The sequence below is a fragment of the Anoplopoma fimbria genome, chromosome 3 (assembly GCF_027596085.1).
Source record: "Anoplopoma fimbria isolate UVic2021 breed Golden Eagle Sablefish chromosome 3, Afim_UVic_2022, whole genome shotgun sequence".
Taxonomy (NCBI): domain Eukaryota; kingdom Metazoa; phylum Chordata; class Actinopteri; order Perciformes; family Anoplopomatidae; genus Anoplopoma; species Anoplopoma fimbria.
The window spans coordinates 19998989-20024256 of NC_072451.1; the positions used below are offsets into that span (position 1 = coordinate 19998989).

The 25268-nt window shown below is 39.1% G+C and overlaps 2 protein-coding genes across 4 annotated transcripts in view; one reads left to right on the top strand and one right to left on the bottom strand.

Moving 5' to 3' along the window:
- The first annotated feature begins 395 nt into the window (after positions 1–395).
- On the top strand, positions 396–15933 carry cc2d1b (coiled-coil and C2 domain containing 1B). 2 transcript variants are annotated; one of them, XM_054623161.1, is made up of 26 exons: positions 396–489; positions 771–899; positions 1017–1161; positions 1594–1697; positions 3000–3113; positions 3621–3767; positions 4253–4583; positions 5050–5168; positions 6029–6104; positions 6693–6770; positions 7337–7482; positions 8006–8078; positions 8190–8323; positions 8480–8609; positions 9348–9520; positions 10281–10406; positions 11089–11147; positions 11366–11482; positions 12120–12193; positions 12506–12564; positions 12682–12733; positions 13025–13124; positions 14165–14255; positions 14384–14506; positions 14609–14658; positions 14940–15933. In XM_054623161.1, exons 2-25 carry the CDS (start codon positions 837–839, stop codon positions 14618–14620), a joined length of 2646 nt encoding a protein of 881 aa, XP_054479136.1. In that variant the 5' UTR covers positions 396–489; positions 771–836; the 3' UTR covers positions 14621–14658; positions 14940–15933. The 2 variants fall into 2 exon arrangements, with proteins under 2 accessions (XP_054479136.1, XP_054479145.1); XM_054623170.1 differs by having other exon boundaries at positions 3624–3767.
- Positions 15934–16324: 391 nt separating this feature from the next.
- zfyve9a (zinc finger, FYVE domain containing 9a) overlaps positions 16325–25268 on the bottom strand; it is a 30956-nt gene continuing 22012 nt past the window's right edge. The window contains exons 14-20 of one of the 2 annotated variants that reach the window (XR_008532298.1): positions 23427–23577; positions 22854–22934; positions 22257–22419; positions 21106–21211; positions 20437–20613; positions 19766–20170; positions 16325–18653 (exon numbers count right to left, since the gene is read on the bottom strand). Coding sequence is in view for 1 of the 2 variants with exons in the window: in XM_054623146.1 (XP_054479121.1) it covers positions 20009–20170; positions 20437–20613; positions 21106–21211; positions 22257–22419; positions 22854–22934; positions 23427–23577 (840 nt within the window). In the remaining variant the exon portion in view is untranslated. Of the gene's footprint in view, positions 18654–18863; positions 20171–20436; positions 20614–21105; positions 21212–22256; positions 22420–22853; positions 22935–23426; positions 23578–25268 lie in introns of those variants that run through there. The other variant, XM_054623146.1, reaches the window with a different exon arrangement.

The following is a 25268-nucleotide window of genomic DNA, read 5'->3' on the forward strand; positions in this document are numbered from 1 at the left end:
GAAGTCATAAGAGCATAAGTATTAATTAATAGATAGATCCTTTATTTTATTTTTTTCAAATCTGACTTAATTCTGAGAGTAAATTTAGTATCATTATTCCCAAAATGTTCATAATATTATTTTATACTGATAGAAAAATATATCCTGTTGATAAAATATACATTTCCAATTGTTTATTTGTGCCTATTAATTGTACGTTTCTGGTGTTTCCTACGCATATGACAAAACATTGAATCCTAAGATGACTGTGAAAGAATAAACCACAACAAAGGAACATATTACACAGTTAAGTATTTATTCTGTACTAATATGTATCTGTGCATCTTATTCATTCAGCTCAATGGAGGTCATTATATCTGAGTACTGTCCCTTTAAAATCAGCATTGGACGTTCTCTCGCGTTGCGCATGCGTACTGAAACAAATCATGTCAACCCGCAGAAATGAAACTGTTCCTCTGAAGTCAACCTGATCATGTGCTGAACGAGCAGGTAGAGACGGTCTCTCTTTCTCAGCTTAATAAACTTCTCCTACATGTTTGGTAACAGTATTAGTTTTGTCTCGTGAAAACAAACTTTTCCTGTTAGAGGTGACAAAACACGGTTAGCCTAGCAGCTAGCCGCTATGCTAACGCAGCCGTCAGATGGGCAGCTCGTTACCGCTCAGTCTGTTTGGGAGCCACCTGACAACCGATCACATGACTGAAACATCTGCTGTGGCTAGATGACATTACGACAGGAAGAGGGACATTTAAGTGTGCTTTTGTTTCCAGTTTAGGGATCTCTGGAGTGTCACGTGGGAGCTTGTTAAACAGCAAAACAACAACAACAACAACAACATGTTTGGTAAGAAGAAGAGAGCACCGCAGCCCAGAGGCCAGGGCGCTGCTGCAGCCAAGCAGGTAACAACAACAACAACAACAACAACAACACTTAGGATGTGTAGTGTTATATTGTGATGTTTTCTCTTGACAGTAGCTGCCATAAGGAGAAGTTCATGTCTTACTTCCTGGTTACAGATGGGTCTGTTTGTAGACCTGGACCCTGAGGAGATGATGATGGGTGTGGAGGGTAACGTTGACGACCCGGACTTGGAGGCTGAACTTGCTGCTATTACTGGAAATAAAGCTGTGGCTGGAGGAAGAGCTAAGCAGAAGGGGAAAAGTAAGTTCAGGGGTAATGTCAGAGGGGTCAAGCACTGGCCTGGCCTGTATCGTATCCCAAAGGTGTTGGACCGGGTTGAGGTCAGGAATCTGCACAGGCCAAACAACAAACCATTTCCTTATGGACCTTTTATCTGTGTAGTTGTGTGTTTAAAGAATAAAGAAAGGCCCTTCCTTGAGCTTTTATTTCTATTTCCCCAAGGACTCACAGCACACTGTTATCTGCTCCTCTTAATTTTCTTTATCTTTATTAAAATAAAAAAAGTTTGAAAGATTGTTTCTCCATATTTATTATCCTGGGAATATGGTTATACTCATTTTATAGATAGGCAGTATCACCATTTACATTATTACTTCATTATCATGTAATATACACGTTGTTGATCTCACATACACACCCAGAATGATACATGGCTTTATGTTTGTGTCGTAGGCCCGCTGCCCATGGAAGACATCGCAAGAATGGCTGACGAGTGTATGAAAGATGTTGATGATGATGAGGATGACAGTAACCTGGAAGACGATGAAGATCTACTGGTTGGTTTTGTGTTTATTATCTCTGGCTCTCATGCCAGGGTTTGTGGCTGGAATTTACCAGACACGTGTTTTGAAATACACTGGCATCAATACAAGTAGCTGTACAAACCCAATGCAGTCATCCAACAAACAACAGTAGAGCCGTCAGAAAGAAAACTGTATTGTTTGTGAGCCTTTTGGCCGTCGGCCTCGAGATTTAAAAGTCTTGTTGTGAGCCTTTAATGTTAAGTTTTACATTTATTAACTGGGGAATACCCAAGTATGGTAGAAGCATTGTTCTGAAATAACAAAGTACTCTATGTTGTAAACAATTGGTATAGAGTTACTTTGTGCTGCAACAGCAGAATTAACATATATAGACTTATTTCAATACGTTGCATCTTTTTAGCTAAGCTTTTTATTATTTTAGTTTCTCAGGTCACCAACCAACTATTTTCACATAGAGTGAGAATATCATGTCTTTGTATCTTTCTTAAATTTGCCACTACATTGGTTCATTCAAGGATGCTGTTTGCGTAATTACTATAATCCTTTGAGCAATCCCTGTGTCAACATATTTAATTTTTGAAGGTGTGGTGGAGGGGACCAGGAAGCTAGTGCAAAGATCTGAGAACTGGAGTGATGTTTTCCACTTTCGTGATCTTCGTGAGGAGGACTCTTGCAGCAGTGTTCTGAATTAGCTGCCGCTGTTTGATCCATTTTTTTTACTGAGAACAGTAAAGACGGCATTACATGTCTTTAGCCTACTAAAGACAAAGCAGTAATATGTTTATAAGTCCTTTTAATTCTTGATAAACTGAATTGTTGAATTTTTTTGGTAGCGATAAAGATGATATTTCTACAAAGATATGGGCCAATTTATTCAGGCTCTGATTCTCCTCCCAACCTAGTGAAACAACTTGAGCAGAACCAGGATTTTTCAATGCAAAGTTGAGCATGACAAGTGCAAGTGTACATGTTTTATCAGCTGTGATGACCATTACTGGCCCACCTTATGACCCCAAAACAGCAGAAAATACAAAACCCAACCAAACCTGGTAGGCATGTATGTAACATACAGCTGGATAAATGCCTGTGCAAATACCACAACATTCCAGTTTGGTTAGGATGTTAATTGTTGTTTATTTATTGATTTTGAAGGGCCTTCATTTCATCTGCACATTTTGGTTCACAGGACTTCCATTTGTCAAACAACTGCATGTCTTACTAAACGGAAACTTGCCTCACACTTCTTTAATCCAGCCTTGCATCTAAACAATAAAAGTTGGCTGTTGATCAGTTGCTTTGTTTTTTCCCCATCAGGCAGAGCTACAGGAAATGGTGGGTGAGGAGGAAGCTGATGATGTTGTACCTGTTTCCTCCGCATCCTCTGCCAATTCATCTCAAGCTGAAACACCAGAGTCACCGATGACGCAGGTACAATAAACGTTGCTCCCCGCAAGCCTTGTAAATTGACACTGAAATATAACTTAAGCTATCATTAGTCACAGGAAAGGGCTGAAGTGTTTGTCCTCATTGCCCTCTGCTGGTTTTCAAAGTTAGCTGCCTATCTTGATCTTAAACCCACTCAAATTTCTTTGTTTAATTAGTGAGAAACAATAGTTGTTTTCTTAATAATGTGACTGGTAGAATAGAAGCACTTGAGATTTACATTTTCCACTCTTTCTAGTAAGAATGTACATTCCTATTAACACATTCCCCTAAAAATATGTTCAATACTTTGTGTGCAGTGTTTTAAAGCAGCTATTAAAGGTAAGATTAAGATATGTTGAAACTGCAATCAGTATTTTAATTCCTCTTTTTATTTATCTATGGCAAATACTTTCTCAACACACAGTTCTGAGTAATTTATTGACCATTTGTGTAGATTGACCAGCTGTTTTAAGATGATGTTGACAGTGCCTGCCTGTTTTTTTGTTGAAGCAGCAGGAAGTAAAGGTTTCCTCAGCAGCTCCTGGCAGCCTCCAACACACCCTGGAGGAGAGAGTTATCATGTACAAGACCGCCTTGCAAAACGCCAAAACTGCAGGGGAGACCTCAAAAGTCAGGAGATACGATCGCGGCCTGAAGGTGAGTCAAACTACTGATGATGACAAGATTTTTTACAATATTATTGATAAATTATTGTTAGAATTTGGGATAAATTATCACGGGATTTCCAAATGTCACGAATTGTTTTGCTCGGATTTGTTGGTACCAGTTTCCAATTAGGGCTTATGAATTGTTACCCAGGACTTTATTATGGTGAATAAATACTTAACCTATCCTTCATCAGTGGAAGGTCATTAACATGTATAAAATATTTATGTATTTAAACATTTTCCATTTTGCCAATAATTGCCATTATTAAATTTCCAATTTACTTTTTGTCAGCTTTTAAATTAGTTCTCAAAACCCATTATTGGGGATATTTACTTATTTTCTTGGTTTATTATTTGTGAGTGGAATCACTGGACTACTCTGATGCTTCCTTCATTACACATAAAGTACTTTTCAGATTTCAGACATCGTATACATTTACAGATTGCACTGATTGTTAATGTCGCTTTCTACAGACTCTGGAGTCGATGTTAGCAGGTGTTAAAAAAGGGAGACCCGTGAACGAGGCAGAGATCCCTCCTCCTGTTGCCACTGGAGCCCCGAGTGCCGCCTCTCAGCCTGCTGCTCCCCATCGACCTGCTCCCCCTGTACCCTCGCATCCTGAACGCACACCTCCAGATCAACAGGGGGAGTCAGAGGCCACGCCTGCTGTACCGCAGATCGTCACTCCCAGCAGTGAAGAGGAGCAGTCGTCCTCTGCGACCTCACCCACTCTGAGTTCTGTCCCGTCTCCAGAGGAGCAGACAGAGGAACCTGCCGTCCAGCGTCAGACCAGTCCGACAGATGGTCAGTGTGAGATGGAGTTTACAAAGTCACATCAGTAAAAATAATGGATATTAGAGAAAGTATACATTCAACATACAATTAAAAACAGACAGTTGACCAATCATCAGCACAACCCACTTTGAAAAACTGTTAAAAAAAAGAAAATCCTGTAGATGTAAAACTACAAACGCACTTTAAAGTTAGTCCTAAGAATTGGCCTCAGGAGTATGTACCCTGGAATTTTGGTTTCCTAGATAGGGTTGTTTTCTTACCTTATCGAAAGTAAAAACAGGGTTTTAAAAGGTATATTGGTGCATTTCTCTAAATAATCCAGAAGTAGAACTCATCTTTAATTCGATTTCTCGTATTGTAATTCAGTAAACTTGTCATAGAGTATACTGCCACCTTGTGAGCGTCTTGATAAAGGGTCAATGTGGGCCTTTCATTGTGTTATTTGTTCTGCGTTTCTGTCCTCGTGAATCCACAGCGAACGAGTCGACAAAGACGTTGCTTCTGGAGAGGCAGAAAGAATACAAGATGGCAGCTGTGAGAGCCAAGAAGCAGGGAGACGTGGAGCAAGCTCGGATCTACTTCAAGACCAGCAAGGTGAGTAGGGAGACCACGACCCTGAGTGATTTGTTTCAGACCAGGACTGTCTCCTGTGCAGAAATTTGTATCAGCAGTGTTTTGTATAAATTTGAATCCTTTTTTTAGGAGATTCAAATTTATTCAAAACTTTTTTTCTTGGTTTTCTGTGTTGTGTGCCAGCATTTTACTCACAGTGAATAGTTTTGTTTTTAACATGGTATCAGGAATTACTGTGTGGTGGAAATGTGCTTAATTGATGACTAGTACACTCATGTTCAACCCAACAACTTCCTTGTAGAATCTGTAGGATATTGTTTGTTTTTTAAATTTCAAGATAAAAAAAACAGCATCTATTTATTTTGAGCCAAATTAAAAAGTTTCAATGCTTTTACAAACTTATGTAGTCAACCAGTATGACATTCTTGACAACATACAATACGGATAGATCTCTGTTATCTTTCACTCACTATTATATAAAATATATAGTTGTTGAGCTACAACTGTAAATAAAGGTAAACTAATGTCTTGATCCTTTATTTTATGTATCTCTTTTACCTCCAGGCTAAATACAAAATGAAGCCTTGTGTCTGCTGCAATTGGAAGCAAACATTCAAACTATTTAGCTCAGCAGAGCAAGTTTCTGTTGTAAGGAATGTAGCAACAGCTGCATTTGTGACAGTTGACACACTGTATTTGTAACCTGATGCTTTTAGTATTATTGCTACTGAAAAAAAAAGTGTGGTCGTTTGTCTGAGCCTCTAGCATATTCTGACTGCAGGAATTCCCTCTTAAGTATGTGAAACATGCCAACAATTTGGAAGTAAACAAAGACCATCATTATGTTTGACAGTGTGGGTTTGTTGTGTTTTGTGTTGCAGAAGTTTGATGCGGTGATCGAGGCGTTGGAATCAGGACAAGCAGTCGACCTGGGTGGACTTCCTCCATCTCCACAGGGTGAGGAACACTATAATGTGAATAAGTGTATAATACACAACCATGCAAATGTTATTTATCCAGCTCTTTTCAAAACACAAGTTTCAAGGTGACATACAGAAGGATTAAAATGAGAAAGGGAGGGAAATAAGAGACAGACAAAAAAACAGGGAGAAATATGTGTATTATACAAATAAAACTTAAAATGACCTAAATAAAACACATAGATTTTTTAATGATTTTCTTAACAAAATGTGAGTAAAACGATAAATTATTTAAAAAGTTGATGGAATTTGTAATTATGCAGGTGAATTATGATAAATCCTAACTAACAATAGGAGCAGCAAGTTGGGAAACTGCAGAACAATAATACTTTGAAATGTTTTGTTTTTTAACACAAGCCCTGGATTATATTTTAAAGAAGTAAAGACAAATGAAGAAATGAACCTAGAAACCCGACAGAGGTCACAAGTATCTTCCAGGAAGGAAATGTAAATGAGGAAATGTATGATCAGTAGCTTCATCAAGAAATATTTTTTATGTTTGTTCCCTGTACAGAAACCTGTTGTATGTTTTCATTTATTTCGTGTTCTTGTATTTCATCTGCAGAAGGAAGTTCTGCTCCAGTGAGGGAACCTCCCTCAAAACAAAACACCGAGGTCACCCAACTGGTTACAACAGCTCCAGGTAGAAATATCATCACAGCGCGTTTTCCCTTTGCTTGTGTTTTTGCAATGGCTCAAGTTCCTCTTTGACCAGTCATGCAGTTCTGCTTCCAATCCCCCCTTACGTCTCTTGACAGTATTTTATATCAACCAGCTAATGTGAGCTTGAGGCTTAATATTAAAGGTTATATTAAAGAGAAGAGAAAACACACTGCTTGTGCTGTACACACCCTGGTTATGTATAAGCATGACTCCAGAGACTGTTTGGAATTAAAACAACAATATGTTCACTAAACTTTTCCATGGCTGAAAAATTATAATTTCACTGCCATGAGTGAATAAAACAATATAAATACAGTAAAACACAGGCTACCTGTCACTGAAGCCATGCAGCAGTTTGAAACTGAAATAGAAAATTGGATGTCAAACCATGTTTTCTTTAAAGAAAAAAGACAACTGACATACTGAAGTGTACAGTCTTTTGCTAAATATTCATCATTCACACATCCGCACAAGGGAATCAAACAACTTTTTGACTACCAACCAAATAACCTCCACAGTTCTGAGTCAAATTCTTCTTGCCCTCAGCCGCCGCCCCCCCATCAGCCCCTTCAGCTCCCAAAGACGCGCTGGAGGCTCTCGAGCAGAGACGAGCCAAGTATGTGGAGGCGTCCAATCAGGCCAAAGCCAGCGGAGACGACCGCAAGGCCCGGATGCACGACCGGATCGCCAAGGTACAAAGAGAGAACCTCCTCCTGATGTCTGTGTCTACACTGACAGAACTCTACTGCTAAAACTGAAACTTTGTCAGGCTCTATTGAACATGATTATCTGTCAGTTACAGGTCTAATAGAAAGAATGAAACTGGTCTATTATAACAAAATAATAATCAGAGTTTTGATCTGTGAAATTAAGGTTAAGTTTAGTCAAAAGTTAATATACAGTGAGTTTAAACATGTTACTACATTTTCTTTTTTGTCAGTGAGCTCTTTTAAGAACAGTATGACAGACATTTGTCACGTTTAATGATGACAGTAAAGGTATGGACATGTACAATATAATGTAATAATAGTATGAAAATAAACTGTATGTGGGTATGAATAAAGAAAACCAGTACAGGCATTACCAGGAATGGACCAAACAATACACCATTCCTAAAAACACTACACTACAGCAACAAGTCGTTTCTCCTTTTAGGAGAACAAGTCGTTTCTCCTTTCCCATTGTAAAGATATTTAACCATCTCTCCTCCTGCAGCAATACCAGAGCGCCATCCGAGCTCACAAAGCAGGAAAAGCAGTCAACTTTGAGGAGCTGCCGGTTCCCCCTGGTGAGATTATTTTGTCATGTTTTGGAGTTGATTGTAATCTACATATCACTTTTAATTTCCACAAAAATGAATTTATTGACAGTCGGATTACAAATTAGTTTTATTATTCAGGTTTCCCTCCGATCCCGGGCCAGAAGGAGACCGGAGCGGAGCAGGGATTCATTGCTGCTCTGGAGGCAGCAGATAAGCTTTCCTCCACTGATAATACCGAAATAGCGAGTGAAGAAGAAGATGAGGAGGAAGAGGTGGGCTATCAGCAGCACGTTATATATATATATATATATATATATATATATATATATATATATATATATATATATATATATATATATATATATATATTTATATTTTATATATTTTTTTTGTAACTTTAATTGATGGGTGTTTTGTGTTTGTTGCAGTCTAAGCCTGCAGTTCCAGAAGGGCCAAAGAAGCCCATGTTAGACGTCCCCTCCGCAGGGCAAGGACGGAAAAGGACTCCATCAGCTTCACCTGACAGAACAACCACCAGGGAAGGACTTTCACCATCAGGTCAGCAGGTCACAGGAGTCTATAATATCTGTGACAATTAAAATCATTAGAAGATATTCAAGGGATTGTTACTCTGTAGCAATAAATGTTAGTAGAGTTCTGTGATGTAAGATGGACAATAACAGCACAAGAGACCAAAACCAACAAAACTCTACTCTAGATCTTATTACCAAAGGTTGCTGATGCCTTCAGGGGCTGGTTTGAGTTTTTGAGTTTTTGAGTTTTAAAATGAAAGAAAACAAATAACACACCAATTAACATGACTGAAATTAACAATGAGAAATGCACACACACACAACAATACTTATTACAGATTAGATTAGTTATTTAATGGATTAGTCGATTGTGATTGAACTGATTCATTGTCATTTTTAATGCCAATTATTCTCTGATTTCAGCTTCTCAAAGTAATGATTTGCCGTTAAATGTGAGCGTAAATTGTCTAAGAGCATAAAGCAAATTTGAATTGTCAGCCTAATTTATAATGAAAATAATTATAAGTTGCAGACCTAATACTTATAATGTAGCAAATACTGTCCAGACAACAACAAAAACATCTCTGTATGTGTAGACATTCTGGTCCTTCCACCTGCAGCTATGCTGCAAATGACCTCATTTGCATTACTGTGTAGCAAAGACAGACAGCCTTTTCATATGAAGCACCTCTGCAGAGAGGTAAAAAAAACAACATCTACTTGTTTACATTCGGTTTACTTTCTGTCCTTCTTCTTCCTCCAGCGGGTCAGCAGCTGGAGTTTCTGGAGGGCAGGAAGAAGCAGTACATGAAGGCGGCTCTGCAGGCAAAGCAGAAGAACGACATGGAGCAGGCCAAGATCTTCCTCCGCACCGCCAAGGGCTTCGAACCCATGATCGAGGCTGCACGCAGCGGCAAGGCTGTGGACATCAGCGCGGTGAGCAGAAGGAGGATTCACTCTGCTACCGTAGCCATTTATGATTTACCTAGACCCGGCTGGATGTTTAAAACAGGTCTTATTCAGTCAGAAGGAAATATATTTGGATAAAAGTATTATGATTATTGTGACTTTTGTTACATTGTTGAAAAAGTTATTTACTTGTTTTTGTTTCAGTAGCTAAGAATGCCACATGATAATTTGAAAGTAAAATTTATTAGATTATAGTTTGCTTAGTTTAAATGATCAAAGGTCACAGTATATGTGTCATAAAATTGACAATAGAAAACATCATAGTGAGGTATGTCATAAAAAAGCGTCTTATAGAAAGTCAAATATATCATAAAAAAGTAATAAAAACATAAAAAGTCATGCAGTAGTACAGTATGTAAAAATTAATATCAGATAAAAAGTCATAGTAAAGTGTCATAATGTCATAATAAAATGTAATCCAAGTCATAATATAGAACTTCATAGCAAATATCATAAAAAGATTAGAAAAGTTAGTTTATAAAAATATAAAAATGTCGTATAGACAGTCATAGTATAGTAGAGTATTATGTCATAACAATGTCATAGGCCGACAAAGAATGTATCATAAAAATATCATAGTATAATATCTCATTAAAAATGCCAAAATCAAAAGTCACAGTATAGTCTAGCACCAATTACAGCAGTACATTTTATGTCTGAATATGAACACATGGAGAGTCCCGCTGTGGCTCACTGTCTCTGTTTTCATGTGTTTGTTCCCTTTAAGGTGCCGTCGCCCCCCGGTGACGAAGACGAGGACTTCATCCTGGTTCATCACAGCGAAGTGCAGATCTCAGAGAAGGCAGAGCAGCTTTACACACAACTGGCAAAGATCCTAAAAGAGCAGTACGAGGTACAGTTACAGATCAGCTTATGTTTGAAATCAGATAAATTAACATCTCTCAAATCACCAAACTCTTAACTCAATTACTTTAAGGTACTTTTATCGTCATTTTAAATTTTCTAAAATTAAAAGGTTAAATCCAAAGTGTGAAGAATTCTAGAGCATCATGTTCAGTTAGTGCAGGATGTTAATAAGACTGATGTTTATCATCTGCATGGGTTAATCTGGTCTTTATAACAAACTACCAGCAAAAGGAAACAGAATATAAACATTTTATTTCAATGAGCATTAAATAAATACACAAAATTGACAAATTTTCCACACTTCAATGACATGGCGATATTATATGGATTATATGGCAATAACAAGAACTCTCCGATTCTAATATCGTCTCACATAACATATGAGATTAGATTTAAAAGTAATATGTTTTATTTTGTTAATCTATTTCCCTCTTAATTTCCCTTTAACACATTAGTAGACTTCATATTCAGATTCCTAATCGCCCAGAGGACACTTTAATCTCTCCAGAATTCAACATTTTCATCTCTCTGATAATGATTTATTTAAGTTTTCAAAATGATTACTGATCCCCCAAAAAGATTGAGCTTTTCTCCTCCCAGTCCAAACTGTTCTTTTTCATTTTCCTCAAGATATCTGACGTCTGTTCTTCTTCCTCCTCCTTTTTTAGAAATGTATGACTCACTCTAAGCAGTTCACACACCTGGGGAACGTCACCGAAACAACAAAGTAAGCTTCCTGTATCACAACAGTTCACACACAAACTCCAAACTCAGTTATAAACCCCGGACTAGGGCTGCAAATATGTTTATTAACAATAAGTCTGTTTTATCTACTGGGATGAAATGGATTATCCCCTCTCTAAAATTATTCAATTATACAGTCCATCAAATAAAAAATATTACTTATTCCTTAAATAATTTTGTGCGTGTGGTTGTGTCCTCTAGGTTTGAGAAGATGGCCGAGAGTTGTAAGAAGAGTCTGGAGGTCCTGAAGCTGGCTCAGTCCAAAGGTCTGCCTCCTCCTAAACATCACTTTGAGGAGAGATCGTTTCACACTGTCAGGTCGGTGTTATACTTCAAAGATTTCATTTCATCCTGACGAGCTCTGATTCGATAGTTATTTAGGGTTTAAAAAGAAACAAAACAGAAGCTCCTGTTTGCAGTGCCAGGAGCGTAAAGTCAAAGATGCTTTGTTTAGATATTTCAAATGTTTAAATATATACACTCCTTGGCCACTTTATTAAATTCATCTAAGCAAATGAATGCAATATGATTCAACTGAACTCAACTATATGTTTACTATAGAGGTTGTAGTTAGAGGTAGTGATGTAGTTTCCAGTTCAACACCACGGAAAACTACAACCTGATTAAGACTGAAACATTCAGACTTGCATTAGATTTTACAGGTTTACCAGGAATTTGGCAACTGAGTGTTTGTTTAATATATATCAACAGCTAGGTATCACTTGAAATGTGCCTTCATAGTAAACCTAAACTTGAAGATTGTAACTGTCAAACATTAGACCTGCCATCGCCTCCGATTCATATTTTCTTTCTGGCCTATTTTTTTTGCAGAAACATATTTGACCTTACTCAGTTTGTATTCACAGTGGATGCCGAATCAGTAAATCACTCATTTATTTATCCTTCTTTTCATGCTTTCTCTCTTTCCTTGTTTCCTTGTTTCTCTTCCTTTCAGGATATTTCCAGACCTGAGCAGCACCGACCTGGTTGTTATCATCGTCAAAGGGATGAATCTTCCTGCTCCTAGTGGTAAAAACTAAAATCTTCATCAATCAGGCTTTATATACAATACAGCAAGTCCACATGTCGTCTGCAAGTACTGAAAAACTGGTGAAAAGTTAAAAAGTAAATCTTACAGTAGGTCAAGTTATTTTCATTTAGTTTTTTCTGTGTTTATGGTCTTGTTTTCAGTTTCAAGTACCACTAAATAAGTCTTCAACACAAGTTGCTGAGACTTTTAGCTTTTTATGTCACTATGGCCCTTTATCATTATCCCAAAAACCTTTTGTAAAAGCTCATACTGGTTGATGCTCTTTGAGAAACTACCTCTTTCTCCTCCAGGAATTCAAACAAACGATCTGGATGCATACGTGAAGTTTGACTTCCCTTACCCCAGCGCGGTAAGAAACTCAGACTACGGCTGGTTTTAGTTCTCACCATCACAGCAGGCTGCTCAGGCGGTTTGAACGGATGACTTCTCTCCTTAAAGTGTTTGGTTTCTGTGTTGTTTCCACCAGGAGCAGCCGCAGAAACACAAAACATCCGTCATCAAGAACACTAACTCCCCAGGTGAGACATGAATAAGCATGGCTGTAGATTTGTGGGGATCATATGTTTGTATCAACAACGAGGATCTGCTGTGGTATTATTAAAAAGAAAAATGTTAAAGTTTTAATTTACCAAGAGGTTTGGACACAAAACAATAAAACAAAGCAGGATCTATATTGTTTTAGGACTACAGAATATTGAGAATCACAACCAGGTTTATCTCCAAGTATGTTTTCACAAACAAGATTTTCTCTCTGTATGAATATCTCTATGTAATGTTTTTATTTCGTCTGCGATCTCTTTTCAAACCAGAATACAACCAGAGCTTCACCCTGTCAATCAATCGTAACCACCGCGGCTTCAGGAGGGTGGTGACATCTAAAGGCCTGAAGCTGGAGCTGCTGCACAAAGGGTGAGTCACACACAGCTGCTCCCGCCGCAGGGCATCGACCTCACGTAGCTTCACTCTGCTGAACCACCACAGCGGCAGGTTGCTGTATATGAATGAGATGTTTTTCTCTAAATTTGCAGCCCAAATCTCTGAAGTTGAAGCTTGGTTGAAAGGAAATATGAAAGTTCACATTGTAAGGATTATCAAAATGTTGATTTGTTACAATATTTTCTTAAATTGCAAAATTCCGTCAGCACATCCCATTGATGTGTTTTTTACCAAAACAAAACCCAAATATGTTCTTTTACAGCAACATGTTTTGGTCAGTTGAAGTTTTCAGTGTTCATTCAAACATAAGAACCCAGATTTATTAATGTTAAAACTGTTTAGCTCTTGCTGCAAGTTGACTTTCATGCTAGAGTGGAAAAAAAGACAATATATAACTATATGTTATACAACATACAGCGATGTATCCAGCTCTAAGGTCATTTTACACATTGTAGTTGAGGGAATCAAACATGTAAACCTACAGGGGTGGTTCTTGGAGAGTGAAGAGTTTGGACTCTTACTTCCAGTTTCATGTTTGTCTGAAAACTATCTTCGAACATTGAAACAAGTAAACAGATGAAAGTCTGAACTTTGTTTAATTATTTAACAGCTTATCTATTTAGCTACTCTGACATGAATGCAGCTGTGTGTTCAGTGTTGTCGTGTTGAGACTGTGGCAGTGACGCTGTGGATGTGGCGTAGTGGAGAGTAAGGTAGTTCTCCAATAAGAGGGTCGGTGGTTCGATACCCGGCTTCGGCAGTCGATGTGTCCTTGGGCAAGACACTTAACCCCAAGTTGCTCCCGAAGGCTTGCCATCGGTGTGGACTGGATGTTGCATGAATGTTAGTTAGAGTCTGATGGTGGCACCTTGCATGGTAGCCTGTCATCAGTGTGTGAATGGGTGAATGATATGTAATATACTACTGATTGTAAGTCGCTTTGGATAAAAGCGTCTGCTAAATGACTGTAATGTAATGTAATGTAATGTAATGTAATGTGTTTCGTCTTTCAGAGGTTTCTTGCGGAGCGACAAGCCGATCGGGTCGGCCCTCGTAAAGCTGGAAAAACTGGAGACACAGAGTGAAATCAGGGAGATCGTAGAGGTGAGTTAGATCCAAAAAAACAACATGAAACAAAGCTGATAGAGAGAAGGAGACATAGCAGTCTGTTATCTGAGATGTTCAGGGACGTATAATTATTAGTAACTTAGACACTCTGACTCTGATTTCAGGTGATGGACGGTCGTAAAGCCACAGGCGGTCGTGTTGAAGTTAAGATCCGACTGCGGGAGCCTCTGAGCGGACAGGACATGCAGAAGAGCACCGAGCGCTGGCTGGTGATCGACCAATCACAGGTAACATGAAACAAACTGTGTTAATATTATTTTTGTTTGCAGCACTGATATGTCTGGGATTGTGTAAAAAAACGTCTGAGGTTGGTTCTTTTTATCTCAAAGGTTCTCGTTTAGACGCTGCTGCAATATTAAAGATGATTCACAAGAGGAAGGTAATTGTCTTGCAATTTTTTGTCTGAATTGAATTAAAACAAAGTGACAGAGGAAAGGTTTTAATACCTTTGGACCGAGCCAGGCTAGCTGTTTGCAGTCTTCGTGCTAAGCTAAGATAAGTGGCTGATAGCTGTTTCATATTGCCGTATGAGAGCGGTGTTGATCGTCTCATCCAACTCTTGGCAAGGAAGCCTTTTACTATTCTCTCAAATGTTTGTGTTCCAGGATGCATTTAGGTTTGTTTGATTCGTCTGACTGATAACAACTCTTTGTCCCGCAGATTAAAAGGCAGTCAATCAGAAAACACTTGGAGGAGGACAGAGTTCGGGACGTGAGGAGGACGGTCTGTCTTTCACTCGACTCTGACCTACGCGGGTCTTTGACTTAAAACTTTTGCACATTTGCAAGGCACGAGCGCTCCCTTTCACACTGCAGTCCACCGGGAGGAGACGTGGAGCTGGTTTAGGACGGCGTGACACCAGCTGATGGACAATTGCTCGTTGTCTCGATCGATGGTGATTCACGCAGACTGAATGCAGATATAAGCTTGTGACGCATCAGGGCCGACTCCTTGAGCATCACTCCTCCTCCTGGAGGACGACAGGCAGGGCGTCCTCTGCTAAGAGGCTCAGTGTCGAGCTAACCCGATCCTGCTGCGCGTCATGACTTAAGTTAATATATCAAAGAATGTGTACATATTCCTCATACTATTACAGCTCTGGTATCTAGAACTGCACCTATGCACTAATACCAAAGTAATCACTGTTGCTGTAAAATCCTGCATATTTGAAAAAGCCTTTTAGCTGCCAAACCTGTTATGATGACACAAGAGTTTAAAGTGCGACGGGACTGTTTTTACTATTTTTTTTTTCCCCCCCCACACATTTCATCAGATTTTTCAGTGGGAGAAAGGGCAGTTACTGAAACTGTTTTATGTTTTAAAGGAGAAAGCCAAGAAATTATGATGCTATGAAATAGAATTAATTTGAAGAGCACACTCCTCTGACTGTGGTCACTAAACTGCACTCTTACTAATCTTTGTCTTTAGCTAATTAAAATGTATAATTGTCTTGTTTACATGTAATAAGACAAATCTGTGCAGAATCACAACTGCTCTGAGTTTAGCTCCTCTTTAATTGTTAATGTCTAAAAAGCAATTTTATCTGAAGGAAGACATCCATCAAACACAGATGATAAGATGGTAATAATACTTTTTAAGTAAACATGATTGGATGAATAAACTAGTATCCCATACATATTTAACTAAAAGGAATAGTTTGACCTTTTTGGGAAATGTGCCTACTTGACTTCTTGCAGAGAGTTAGATGAGAAAAAGGGATCCCACTTGTGTTCGTGTGTTTGAATATGAAGCTAGAGCCGGAGAAAACAGCTAGCTTCAATACACGTATAAAAATAAATGCACATTTAAAGCTCACTATTTAACAAGAGTCCAATAAGTGGACTCAGCCACGCTAGCCATTTCCCTCTGCTTCCATTCTTTATGATGAACTCAGCTAATCACCTCCTGACTGGCTCCATATTTAACACACAAACATGAGTGATATCAATCTTCTCATCAAACTCACTTGTCAAGAGTGCATTACCCAAAATGTGTAGAACTACTATTTACAACTATGCAACAGACTTTATTTTGGGATGAAGGATTTCTTTTTTTTAAAAGGGCGAGCTCACACAAATTTAAAAAAGGCTTTCTATTTCCTTATCTGCTGCGATTTTAAACAATGCGATTCAATTTTTTGGTGCTGCAGTTTGAAAAATCACATCTGAGAACAGTGTTGAGATTGTAAATTGTTTTTTTCCAACCTTAGAAATAACTAAGCACAACAATGAACTTTCTAATCTCAACTTTAACCTATGAATGGACGAGAAGTCTTTTAAGTACACATTTACCGATCTAATTAAAAGAAAAAAGCTCCAGAACAGCTACTACATGGACCGTACGTCAAGAGTTATAAAGAGTAACCAGAACATTGTTTCTAAAAAGACACGCTGCTGTTGGAGTAAAAAAACACTTTCCTCAATTTGAGTGAACTGACCCTTTACTGCAGCATCGTAATAAATGCTACACATAAGCCATAAGAAACACACTGAGCCAACATTAAGACCATTTTACCAACAGGTTTACCTCAAAACTGTCTTCAACATTCTTTAGTTGTGAGACGACACTGTGGTCCCAACATTTCCGTTTCTCGCTAAAAACATCATGGATCAATGCAACCTTAAGTTTACCAGAAACATTGCCCTAAATAATGAAACTTGGTTACCCATCATTTTATTTGTTAAAACATACTTGTTTACAAAGATTGATGATGTCTGGCTGTTTATATTTACAGAATGATAATCTCTGTTATAATAATCTCTAAAACAGAATCGAGGCTTTATTTTGTTTTTAATTCTGGATTAAATTTGTCTTTCCTGCTTAAAAATATACCAATTTAAATGATCTTGTATTGCACTGTCAAGTTTTTTCTTTCAGTAAAAAAATAAAATCTGATTAAGGAATCAAACAGTTGAAGAACCTGAATAAAAGGCAAAAACTAAGCACTCATGTTAATTTTCTATAAGTTTTTATTTTACATATACTACAGTTTTTTGATAAAGACCACTTTTCTTGACATTTAGAGTGTAAAAGAAAAAAGGACAGGGTTTTTGGCTTTTCAAACTTTTTTGACTGTTTATTAAAAAAAGGAAAAAGAAAATTATTTTAACAAAACCCAGGCAATGACGGAACTGAATGAGTGGATTCATTTTTGTTTCATCCACAAACTAGAAGATATAACCGTTAAAATGCTAAGTTGATTTGCTCTCTTCATGGACTCAAGCTCGTTTGCATGCAGTGTTATACGTTTGGATCGGAACATCTTACAACTGAATACAAAAAAATAATGCTACTTTTTCAGTCAAACAAATTGCACCTTTTTTCTTTTGGATTTAGGACATATTGCACACGTCAGATAATGCCAAAATAAAACGTAACAGAAAACAGGAAGTCAGAAAAATAAATCCTCACGTCTCCTCTTCATTAATGCTAATTTAAAAAAACAGAACTGCCGGCGGCGGCTGATGAACGTCACACAGTGAAGACACAGTGATTGAGATACACCGACTCTGGTATGATCACAGTAATAAACCCAGAACTGGTGACCTTTTGACCTCTCGTTCAGTCTTTACTAAACATTTTCAAATCGGCTTCACTGACAATACTTTGCTACAGTGGCTCCTAAAATACTTCAAATTGTGTAACGAATACAGAACAGCTACAGATCTAATTTAGAAGCGGCGGCTAGTCTGCAGATTTCCATGTGATTGTCTGATTTTCAAATGTGATGACGAGATTGTTTTCTTACCGATAAGATGCTTCAACAAACCCCTCGTACTGTGTTAACAGCACTTTTTGTGTAGCCCCTTCTGGTTTTACATTAGCATGATTAAAGATGGAGAAATTGCCATAATGCAGAATGATTACTGTACAGAGCATTTTGACATGACAGGGTGGTTTTTGGTGATTAGTCTAGCCAGAAACAAAATACACATTTTGCAGATTTTAACAGAAACAGGAGGGATACATTCTTATATATTTTTTTCCAGGTCCATGTTGCTGAAGGAGAGCACAGTCCAGAGCAGAAAGAGACGGGCTGCAGCCATCGGTTTTACAGATGCACTAAAACAGTTGAGGCCTTTATTTTTTTTGGGGGGATCCACAGGGTTCCTGTGCAGGTCTGAAAAGTCTGGAGCAGGATGTTCATGAGTTCAGGGATTTGGAGGGATGATAACGTTGCAGGAAATGTGAGATGAAATACATTCAGCTTCAGGTCAATCAAACTCTTATTTCTGCAGGAACCCTGGATCTCTACAAACACTGAACTTTTTCTGCCGTTGGAAAAAAAACCAACATGGTCTTCCAGGACACAGAGGCAACCCCGACGCTCGCTCTCACTCTCCCGTTAATGGCTTAGAATCCAGTGCACTGCTTCTGCAAATTGAATACAGTTCTTATATATTTATTTATATATCTTTACATCTTCAACAGTTATTCTCTTTGAAATAACTGGAGTGGCTTTTCCAACAGGAGCTGATTGATGAGATTTAAAAACTGATTTCCCTCTTCAGCTTTATGTACAGATCAAGTTTATCAATAAAGCATTGGAACCTTTTTTTTTTTTTTTTTTTTTTTTTTTTTTTTTTTTTTTTTTTTAAAGTCAGCTGTCTACTGCAGGACAAAAAAAGGCTTTTCGTTTTGTTATTTCACAGAGCGTCAGTCAGAGGAGTCCATGACGGTCACTTCAGTAATACTGTCTTTATCTGGGATTTATGGAGGCGACAGACGCAGAGTTAGAATGGAGGAGAAGATACTACGCCTACAAAAATATGTACAGCAGGTTAGTGGATTTCGATGAACTAAAGCATCTGGTGATGATGAGTAAAGCTAAATGTTCATTTTTTTTTTTTCGGTTGATGAATTGCTGCTGCAGGCACTGAGCACCACGGTGCAAAACAAATAAAAAATAAAACCTACATCATCACACAAACACACCTATCTCCTTATCTGATGATTTGATTGGATGATTTCCCTTTTCATTGTCTCTTCAGAGGAAACGCCTATGAAAAGTATTCATTCCCCCTGGAAGTTTTATCGTTTTACAACATTGAATCTAAGTAGAAGTGGCTTTTTTGACAGCGGATAGAAAACCATCTGAAACCGCTAAATAGTCAGAATTTACTGGAACATTTCAGCATTTAGTAGGAGTATAATAATACAAAAAACTTTCAGTGGAATAAAATCTCTATGCCCTGACGATGTGTCAGGGCATAGAGATTTTATTCAAAGACTTCCTGCAGTGTTGAATTATTTAGGTGTCCTATTGTGTTATATGTGATTCATATTTTTAATTCATTAGACTTAGTAGAGATCAGTAGAGAGGGTCTTTCCACATCAAATCTACTTTGATTCAATGTTGCAAAGACAAATACTTTCCAGTGGCTTATTTCTTTTTATAGGCACTGTAACGCCACACTGGGGTCGAACAGTATGATCGCTGGTGTTCAATTCCTGCTCGGAGCACCTCAAATGAACACCAGAAGTACCTGTCAGTCGAGGTTCAGGTACACGTACACGGGACACACAGATGATCCTGCTCGGAGCTTCCTCCGTCCCCAGGCGGCCCCTGGAGCAAAGCAGATGGCCGGTTGGATGCATAGGTTTGACTTGAGGAATGCTACCCCGCCTGCCACGCCACAGTCTTTTTCAGGCTTGCAAGTGCAAACGGTTGGAGGGAGATGATGTCAGAAAGTAAAACGTTTTTTTTGGAGGTGAAGCTCCGAAGACTTCTAGGAGATGATCTCCAGGATGTAGAAGACCAGCTCCATGACGACGGGGCCCTCGCTCAGCTGACACGCCCCGCTGTGGATGACGGGGATCAGAGCGCTGTCCAGGTCGCTCAGGTACTGAGGCAGAAGAGGCTGGCCGTTACTTCCTGCCAGGTAACCCACCTTTAGCAAGGAGGACGCAAAGAACAGCGTATTAAGATGACTTTTAGAGCAATTTTTTTTTCTATATGATCATAATTGGAATGGTTGCATTTTGTGCTGATCAACAACAATAAACAAATAGTTTCAGCACTAATAAGCTTCTCCAATAACAGAGAAAAAACATCCTGACACGTTTGATGTTTATATTTTGGAAACGGTCCCTTTAGTTTTCTTACAGTCTGAATGAACAAGACGATATCATCTCTGTAACGTCTGAACCTTCCCACCTGGTCAGAGTCCAGTGTGACTCTAAGTCCCAGTTTGGCCATGCCGTCCTCCTTCAGCAGCTTCAGGTGCGGACAAAGCGCCATGCAGAAAGCTCTCGCCACGTTCTCCGTCAGGCGACTGTGGTCGGCCGGGTCGCTCAGGCCGTTTGGTTGATCTTCACTCTGGAGGAAAAACACCTGAGAAACAGAAACACACAGTAATATTTCCACTGATTTTTAAACGCATTAACACAGAACGCTTCAACAATACCAATAACATGTAATGGCCAAGAGAACTAAACATTTGACTCAGATCCATTTTTTGTTTTGCTAATAATTAATAAAGGTTGTAGAAGACAGAAATGAAATGTCCTTATGAAGTCAACTGGGCTGAGCAAATTTTTTTCTTCCTAAGAAGAACAGCAAAAGAAACCAGGTCAAAGCTGCAGTAGACGGGTTTGTATTCAGTGTGTAATGTATCAATGCGACAGTAAATCACACTTTACTTTAAACCTGAATTGCCGGTGAATAAATCCTCAAAAGAGTATTAACTCAGCACTGTGCATGCTGTTATACTGTTGTTTCCAGTTTAAAGAGACGGAAAACCTGCACCCTCACGGTATGAGACGTCTGTGGTGGCTGGATTTGTTTGACTCAGTGGAATGCTAAGTGTGAGTGTCCACTGTGTACCTCTGTCCAGCGGATGACTTTGCCATTGGCTTTGAACTCCGAGCCATGGAAGATCTTGACGCTGATGATCGACTCCATGGACTTCCCATCAATGGGACTAATGACGCTAAATGACCAGAACACAGAAAACAACAGTGTTAAAGCGTATGACATAGTACAGTATGTCATAAAAAAAAGTTAGAAACAGAGTATAGTCAATCATACATTTTTTACAATAAATGTAAGAGTACAGCGCTACAAAAATGTCAGTATAGTATGTCAAAAAATGTCATACTATACTGAATATGGATCCCCCCTCCCAATCACACGAGCCCATGTATGACATGGTCCTGAACATTTCAGGGATAGACTGGATGTGTGAAATGGACTTGAGTGATCTGGTTAAATGAGGGTTAAAACAGCTGCCAATGAAGTGATAAAGTATCTGCTGAAAGGTCTCAATTAAATCTCATAGTGAAAAGTCACATTTAATTCGCAGATTTTATCAAGACTGCTGTAAAATTGATTTTGTTGGTCTCTGTCTCAAAGCCATGTCAAACCACATCATTCCACCTGGCTAAGATTTCCCTCCAGAGGGCTTCCCCGAGCATGCATAATGAGTTTTTATAGCAATGTAGTAAAAGCAGCGGTTGGGAGGCTATCAGTTCAATTGTCCGTGACATAAAAGCCTCCCTCTTTCATCTCCCTCTCCTCGTCTGTTCACCGGGTCTAATCTGTTCCAGTCTCAGAATCAGAATCAGGTTTAGTACCAAGTAAGTGTAAAAAAATAAAGTAAGAGGAACATAGAAAGAGAGTTTTAAAATAAAAGTATGTAAAATAAATCAATTACAGGGACAGTGTGTTACATTTAGGGGGGTTATTGGCAGATACTGAATATAATATTCATAACTATGTCAGTGTATAATCACCCGTTACTATGAAACGTTAAGTTTTCATAAGCTTAGAAAAAGGCATTTATATTTTCCCAGGGAGCGGATCATCTTCCACAAAGCCCGCAACCTCCACCGCCATGTTTCTACAGCAGCCCAGAACGGACACTGGCTCTAGCAGGAGCCTTTCCAGTTTCACATTATTTGTTTTTGTAAATTTCAGCAATATAACAAACAAAACATAACAAAATGGGGCTCACCAACGCAGCCATCTTTTCTTACCCCTTGTTGAAGTCGTGGTCGTCCTCCGTCCACTCGATCTGGACAAGCTCCTGGTTCTCCTCCTGGTCAGCTTTGCCGCATGTGATGGTGAAGTCCTTCATGTCCCTCAGGGCTTGACGTAGAGAGTCCATGGTCTCCGCTGTGATCTGGATCATCACACCGTCTAAGGGTGAAGAAAACAAAAGATGCATTATTTTGATTAGTGCTGATACAAATCAGTCAGTGCAAGTCACTTGACAGAACATTTATCACCAATTTTCATTAGCAATAAATCGTTATGAAAGAAAGGGGAACCCACTGATTTTACATGTGAAGACAAGTTTACTTCATGAGGAGTATGATAATTATAGCAAGGTTGGAGACGACTTCACAGAGAGCTTGTTAAAAATTGGAGGCTGGACAGCATTTGGATAGTTGGAGCATTCACCACTCAAGCACAAGCATTGTTTGCTTGTATCTCCACCTCCCGATTTGCCGCTCTAATCATGAATTTAGGCAACTTATTCGAGCCCTTTGTGAGGTAGCTTCATACTAATATTCTAAACCAATATATTACAGCACTTTAACAGCCAAGATGTCTTTTGTCACATTTCTCACCTTCCACGATGCTGGTTTTGGCTAAGAAGCCCGACGACGCTTTCAAAGCACCACTGAATACAAAGAAGCAGGCTCCAGTAACTGCAGAAGAAATACAAAAGGGGAAAAATAATCACAACTTAAGATCAACTACACGAATCAACAACTAATTTAGGACACGTGTGCAATACAATACACTGCTATAATACAATTATAGCCATAATAGTTTTGCTGTCTGTACATATAATATTTCAGTTATTGTGGATTTTCTTTTACTGTTTTTTATTGCTTATTTATAATACTTGTTTTTTTATTTCATTTTATTTTATCTTGTTTTTCCTTTTACTATGTCTCTTGTTTGCACTATCCTCTATGCTGCTGTAATCCTGTAAATTTCCCCACTGCGGGACTAATAAAGGATTATCTTATCTTAATCAAGGTCAAATGATATTCAAATAGGACCGGAGGTATAACAGCAGACAGTCAGGAGGAGGATTTTCAGGCAGACTGTGCGCTCCAGGCAAGATGGACATAAAAACCAGACTGGGTGAGAGATAAAAGGAAGTGTGATGAAATATGTTTCTGTGTCAGCACCTTTGCGAGGCTGGTGATGGATGCTGATGGCCTGCGTTTGGTAGTTCCCGTCATCGTTCTGGACGCACACCAGGTGGGAGTCGGCCCGGTCGTTGAAACACGCCCCCATGGCCAGCACGTGTTCGTTGGACTTGTTCATTGCCTTCATCAGCTGCAAGGACAAATAATATCCGTGTCAAATTAAGATGCCCTTTGGGTGTGTGAGCTGAGGAAAATGGGCTTAATACAGGCTGCCTGGTTAAGCCTTATTGCAGTGGGCTTGTGCGTAAAGTCATCAAGTTAAATGGGATGGCGTTGGGATGACAGATTGTGAAGAAAAGACATTGACATGGCGGGGTATCAGCAGTTGAAAGATCCCACATAATTCGGCTAAATCCCCTGCGTCTGCGTCTCTTTGAAGCCGTCCTTTGCAAATCAGAAATAAAACTGAAAGTCTGGAGGGCTTTAACCACTTGCTGCGCTAAAGGCTCGACTGCAAGCTGTTGAGAAACGGTCTCCACTTCACATTATTGGGTTCCCATCTGTTACTGCATCAGCAGCCAAACGCTACAACCAGCACCAATCTCTCCGCCACGGCTTTCTTTCGCAGCCAAATGTTGCGTTGTGTGTATCACTTCTTCTGGTCGAACATTCATTCACACCTTGGAGGCAGTGGCATTATAACAAGTCGGCAGCCCACGCCTAATGTTCAGCTGCAGGGACCCTGGAGAGTTTGTCACACGTCACCTACGCAGAATGAACATGTGTGTTGATGATAATCAGGGAGCTTAATAGGAGCCTCCTCCACTGATGTCATTAGTGTGGTGGAGGGTTTCATTTTCGGTTGGAAAAATAATCTATGACTTGGGGGAAGAAAAACAAGCTAAAATGTGCATTATGAGACACATGGAGAGAACGTAGAACTGTTCCTTCCATATCTAGAATAAAAAGCTTTGCAGTTATTTAGGGTTTAGGGCGCTTCGACAACAAACAAGACCGGCTGGTGTGAAAGCTGTCAATCAAACTCTGATGTGAACTAAACGACCGGAACAAGACCTCGTTAGAGGAAGGTCTCACGTCGCCTCTATCCGGATTCTGTTAGGGGCTCCTTTGGTGTTTCCTGGTGGAAAACGTTGATCTTCACCCTTTCCCTGCATCCCTTTACTATCTGCACAATATTTGTAATTTTCTAGGTTTGGTTGTACATATTGCATTTGGATATTTGTTATATTGTATATATTGCGTTTTTGTTATTCGATAAGAGGAGAATAAAAATAAAAATCACCGAACATCCAATATACATGTTGAGAATCCATCAATTATTTTTAACCGCCTATCCTGTTTATCGAAGGCAGGGTTCACCCTGGACAGGTTGACACATAGTGACAGACAAACCATTCACGCACACATCCACACCTACGGGCAATTTAGACTCATCAATTGACCTAAAATGCCTGTCTTTGGACTGTGGGAGGAAGCCGGAGAACAAAGAGCTCTTGCTGCCACGGGGAGAACATGCAAATTCCACACAGGAGGCCCGTCTAGTTGTGAAGAGAACCTGGGCCCCTCTTGCTGTGAGGCAACAGTGCCTCCACACCACCGTGCAGCCCATGAATTCAAAAGCTAGGTGATGATTAAATCCGTATCTGATTGTGAACCATCAAGGGAAGAAATCTGAATAGTCAGAATATATACGGTATGCACGATCATTTGGTAACCATGCATGCTCACATGTATGCACACCAGACTGTGCCAGTGTAATATTGACTGCCTAATTGAATGGTGTGACAAAAACGTTCTTATGATCAGTACTAATAAGACAGCGACACAATGTGCTTCTGTCCTTACTACCTAAACAAAAAC